The sequence below is a fragment of the Oncorhynchus gorbuscha genome, unplaced genomic scaffold (assembly GCF_021184085.1).
Source record: "Oncorhynchus gorbuscha isolate QuinsamMale2020 ecotype Even-year unplaced genomic scaffold, OgorEven_v1.0 Un_scaffold_8278, whole genome shotgun sequence".
Taxonomy (NCBI): domain Eukaryota; kingdom Metazoa; phylum Chordata; class Actinopteri; order Salmoniformes; family Salmonidae; genus Oncorhynchus; species Oncorhynchus gorbuscha.
This window is the reverse complement of record NW_025751486.1, coordinates 10,231-15,148: the sequence shown is the minus strand read 5'-3', so window position 1 is coordinate 15,148 and position 4,918 is coordinate 10,231. Positions and strand designations below refer to the sequence as shown.

Here is a 4,918-nt window from a genome sequence, read left to right as displayed (position 1 = left end):
TCTGAGCTCTCCTCACAGGTCACCTGATCTCTACCCATTAAAGCCCATTACTGTAAACGCCATTTTAACAACCCTCCATTACACATTACACTCTCACTCAGAAGGGATCATGGGACTGTAAATAACATGTACAGTTTATAAAGCAATGAGGTATACTCTACTGTGTGTGTGTGTGTGTGTGTGTGTGTGTGTGTGTGTGTGTGTGTGTGTGTGTGTGTGTGTGTGTGTGTGTGTGTGTGTGTGTGTGTGTGTGTGTGTGTGTGTGTGTGTGTGTGTGTGTGTGTGTGTGTGTGTGTGTGTGTGTGTGTGTCTGTGTGTGTATGTGTGTGTGATGAAGAGTATAAATCCCTCTCACCAGTCTGCGTATCTCCCTCTCACACTCCCTCTTGATGCGGGTGATCTCCTCCTGGTGTACATGATAGACGGACCGTATCTCAGCAGCCTTGGTCTTGTCTGCCTGGACGGCCAAGTTCAGAGCTTCCTCCATTTGTCTCTTCATGCCCTTCAGCTCATAGATCTCCTGCTGTAGTCTGCTCCTGTCCCCCTCAAAACCACGCCTGGCCTCCTCACGCGCCTCCGCAAACAGAGCCGTCTTCACCTGACAGGGAGGGTAGGTTACCCGGAGGTTAGAGTGGTGGACCAGTAACCAGAATGTCCGCCATAGGTTCCCTGATGGACTGGACTGGCTACTGTCTGGCTGCTTGTATCAGAACATTGCTAAAATCCACTACCACCTAAACATATCCCAGGATGCTGCACTGCAGCTGAACCTGTGCTGTATCTAGCCTGTCCTGTGTGTGTACGTATCAGTGGTGTCCAGGGTGACCATTCTCTCCTGTGTGTGTGTGTATCAGTGGTGTCCAGGGGCCTCCCATTCTCTCCTGTGTGTGTGTGTGTGTATCAGTGGTGTCCAGGGTGACCATTATCTCCTGTGTGTGTGTGTGTGTGTGTGTGTGTGTGTGTGTGTGTGTGTGTGTGTGTGTGTGTGTGTGTGTGTGTGTGTGTGTGTGTGTGTGTGTGTGTGTGTGTGTGTGTGTGTGTGTGTGTGTGTGTGTGTGTGTGTATCAGTGGTGTCCAGGGTGACCATTCTCTCCTGTGTTTGTGTGTATCAGTGGTGTCCAGGGTGACCATTCTCTCCTGTGTGTGTGTGTGTATCAGTGGTGTCCAGGGGCCTCCCATTCTCTCCTGTGTGTGTGTGTGTGTATCAGTGGTGTCCAGGGTGACCATTCTCTCCTGTGTGTGTGTACGTATCAGTGGTGTCCAGGGTGACCATTCTCTCCTGTGTGTGTGTATGTATCAGTGGTGTCCAGGGTGACCATTCTCTCCTGTGTGTGTGTGTATCAGTGGTGTCCAGGGTGACCATTCTCTCCTGTGTGTGTGTGTGTGTGTGTGTGTGTGTGTGTGTGTGTGTGTGTGTGTGTGTGTGTGTGTGTGTGTGTGTGTGTGTGTGTGTGTGTGTGTGTGTGTGTGTGTGTGTGTGTGTGTGTGTGTATCAGTGGTGTCCAGGGTGACCATTCTCTCCTGTGTGTGTGTGTATCAGTGGTGTCCAGGGTGACCATTCTCTCTTGTGTGTGTGTGTATCAGTGGTGTCCAGGGTGACCATTCTCTCCTGTGTGTGTGTGTATCAGTGGTGTCCAGGGGCCTCCCATTCTCTCCTGTGTGTGTGTGTGTGTATCAGTGGTGTCCAGGGTGACCATTCTCTCCTGTGTGTGTGTGTGTGTGTGTGTGTGTATCAGTGGTGTCCAGGGTGACCATTCTCTCCTGTGTGTGTGTGTGTGTATCAGTGGTGTCCAGGGTGACCATTCTCTCCTGTGTGTGTGTGTGTGTGTGTGTGTGTGTGTGTGTGTGTGTGTGTGTGTGTGTGTGTGTGTGTGTGTGTGTGTGTGTGTGTGTGTGTGTGTGTGTGTGTGTGTGTGTGTGTGTGTGTATCAGTGGTGTCCAGGGTGACCATTCTCTCCTGTGTGTGTGTGTGTGTATCAGTGGTGTCCAGGGTGACCATTCTCTCCTGTGTGTGTGTGTGTGTATCAGTGGTGTCCAGGGTGACCATTCTCTCCTGTGTGTGTGTGTGTGTATCAGTGGTGTCCAGGGTGACCATTCTCTCCTGTGTGTGTGTGTGTGTGTGTGTGTGTGTGTGTGTGTGTGTGTGTGTGTGTGTGTGTGTGTGTGTGTGTGTGTGTGTGTGTGTGTGTGTGTGTGTGTGTGTGTGTGTGTGTGTGTGTGTGTGTATCAGTGGTGTCCAGGGTGACCATTCTCTCCTGTGTGTGTGTGTGTGTGTGTGTGTGTGTGTGTGTGTGTGTGTGTGTGTGTGTGTGTGTGTGTGTGTGTGTGTGTGTGTGTGTGTGTGTGTGTGTGTGTGTATCAGTGGTGTCCAGGGTGACCATTCTCTCCTGTGTGTGTGTGTGTATCAGTGGTGTCCAGGGTGACCATTCTCTCCTGTGTGTTTGTGTGCGTGTGTGTGTGTATGTATCAGTGGTGTCCAGGGTGACCATTCTCTCCTGTGTGTGTGTGTGTGTGTGTATCAGTGGTGTCCAGGGGCCTCCATTCTCTCCTGTGTGTGTGTGTGTGTGTGTATCAGTGGTGTCCAGGGTGACCATTCTCTCCTGTGTGTGTGTGTGTATCAGTGGTGTCCAGGGTGACCATTCTCTCCTGTTTGTATATATATCAGTGGTGTCCAGGGTGACCATTCTCTCCTGTTTGTATATATATCAGTGGTGTCCAGGGTGACCATTCTCTCCTGTTTGTATATATATCAGTGGTGTCCAGGGAGCTCCCATTCTCTCCTGTGTGTGTGTGTATCAGTGGTGTCCAGGGTGACCATTCTCTCCTGTGTGTGTGTGTGTGTGTGTATCAGTGGTGTCCAGGGGCCTCCATTCTCTCCTGTGTGTATATGCATCAGTGGTGTCCAGGGTGACCATTCTCTCCTGTGTGTGTGTGTGTGTGTGTGTGTGTATCAGTGGTGTCCAGGGGCCTCCCATTCTCTCCTGTGTGTGTGTGTATCAGTGGTGTCCAGGGAGCTCCCATTCTCTCCTGTGTGTGTGTGTGTATCAGTGGTGTCCAGGGGGCTCCCATTCTCTCCTGTGTGTGTGTGTATGTATCAGTGTGGTCCAGGGGGCTCCCATTCTCTCCTGTGAGTGTGTGTATCAGTGGTGTCCAGGGGGCTCACATTCTCTCCTGTGTGTGTGTATCAGTGGTGTCCAGTGGCCTCCATTCTCTCCTGTGTGTGTGTGTGTGTGTGTGTGTGTGTGTGTGTGTGTGTGTGTGTGTGTGTGTGTGTGTGTGTGTGTGTGTGTGTGTGTGTGTGTGTGTGTGTGTGTGTGTGTGTGTGTGTGTGTGTGTGTGTGTGTGTGTGTGTGTGTGTGTGTGTGTGTGTGTGTGTGTGTGTGTGTGTGTGTGTGTGTATCAGTGGTGTCCAGGGAGCTCACATTCTCTCCTGTGACAGCAAAAATATGAACTTCCGATTCCAATTTTGACAATGAAGTTGTATTGTATGGTACCTTGTCTGTGGATCCATCTCGCAGCGCATAAACCAGCGCCTGTAGTCTTTGGATCTCTCCGTCTTTGATCTTGATAACCCTCATCAGCTCCAGCTCGTGGGTCCGTAGCAGCGTCTCCCTGAGCCCCTGGAGCTCCTTAGTCTTCTCCTCGTGGAGCTTGGCCTTCAGCTCAGTCACCACCACTGTAGACTTGTGTTGCTCATGTCTCACCTCATGGCTCTTCTCTCTCTCCAGCTTACTAACCTAGAGAAAGAGAGAGAAAGAAAGAGAGAGAGAGACAGGGAGAGAGAGGGGGACGGATGGAGAGAAAGCGAGAGAGAGAGAGAGAGAGAGAGAGAGAGAGAGAGAGAGAGAGAGAGAGAGAGAGAGAGAGAGAGAGAGGAGGGACGGACAGACAGAAAGAAAGCGCGAGAGAGAGAGAGACGGACAGAGAGAGAGAGAAAGAAAGAAAGAAAGAAAGAAAGAAAGAAAGAAAGAAAGAAAGAAAGAGAGAGAGAGAGAGAGAGAGAGAGAGAGAGAGAGAGAGAGGGAGAGAGGGGGACGGACAGAATGAAAGCGAGAGAGAGAGAGAGAGAGAGAGAGAGAGAGAGAGAGAGATGGACAGAGAGAGAGAGAGAGGTAGAGGGAGAAAGAGAATAAAGAAAGAGAGAGAGAGAGAGGACGGAGAGAAAGACGGAGAGAGAGAGAGAGAGAGAGAGAGAGAGAGGAGAGAGAGAGAGAGAGAGAGAGAGAGAGAGAGAGAGAGAGAGAGAGAGAGAGAGAGAGAGAGAGAGAGAGAGAGACAGAGAGAGAGAGAGAGAGAGAGGGGGAGGGGGAGAAGTCTCATTCACTAGAGAAAACCTTATCATGTCATATCTTGTCATGTCATGACATTCCAGACACTCACAGCCCAAGTTGAACAGACCTCTCTGTACGTCTAGTTTATTGACCAACAGAGAGAGATGGACGGACGGAGAGACACCAGACAGAGCAACATCAGACATCACAGACACTCACAGCCCAAGTTGAACAGACCTCTCTGTATGTCTAGTTTATTGACCAACAGAGAGAGATGGACGGACGGAGAGACACCAGACAGAGCAACATCAGACATCACAGACACTCACAGCCCAGCAGCAGAACCACTCAGAACACATTCAGTCAGACGGACTCGAGACAGTGTTCTGAAATGCTGAAAGAGTTGATGTTATGCCTCCAGGATTCATACTGTGCTGTCACTTTAGATGACGGAGATCCATTGTTACAGCAGGTTGTAGAGATTGCAGGTCTGGTCTTCTGATCTTGTACACTGCTGGTACTTCCTGTTTATTATCTATGCATAGTCACTTCACCCCTACCTACATGTAGAAATGACCTCGACTAACCTGTACCCCTGCAACACTGACTCAGTACAGATACCCCCTGTATAGAGCCTCGTTATTCTT

General features: G+C 50.3%; 1 protein-coding gene across 1 annotated transcript; it reads right to left on the bottom strand.

Annotated features, from left to right (window-relative positions):
• Positions 1-355: 355 nt before the first annotated feature.
• LOC124029936 (janus kinase and microtubule-interacting protein 3-like) lies at positions 356-3,733 on the bottom strand (the record flags this gene model as incomplete). The annotated part of the gene is made up of 2 exons (XM_046341479.1): positions 3,495-3,733; positions 356-598 (listed from the first exon to the last, which is right to left on the bottom strand). Coding segments are annotated over exons 1-2 (327 nt in total), but the record flags the coding sequence as incomplete, so codon positions are not given.
• Positions 3,734-4,918: the final 1,185 nt, after the last annotated feature.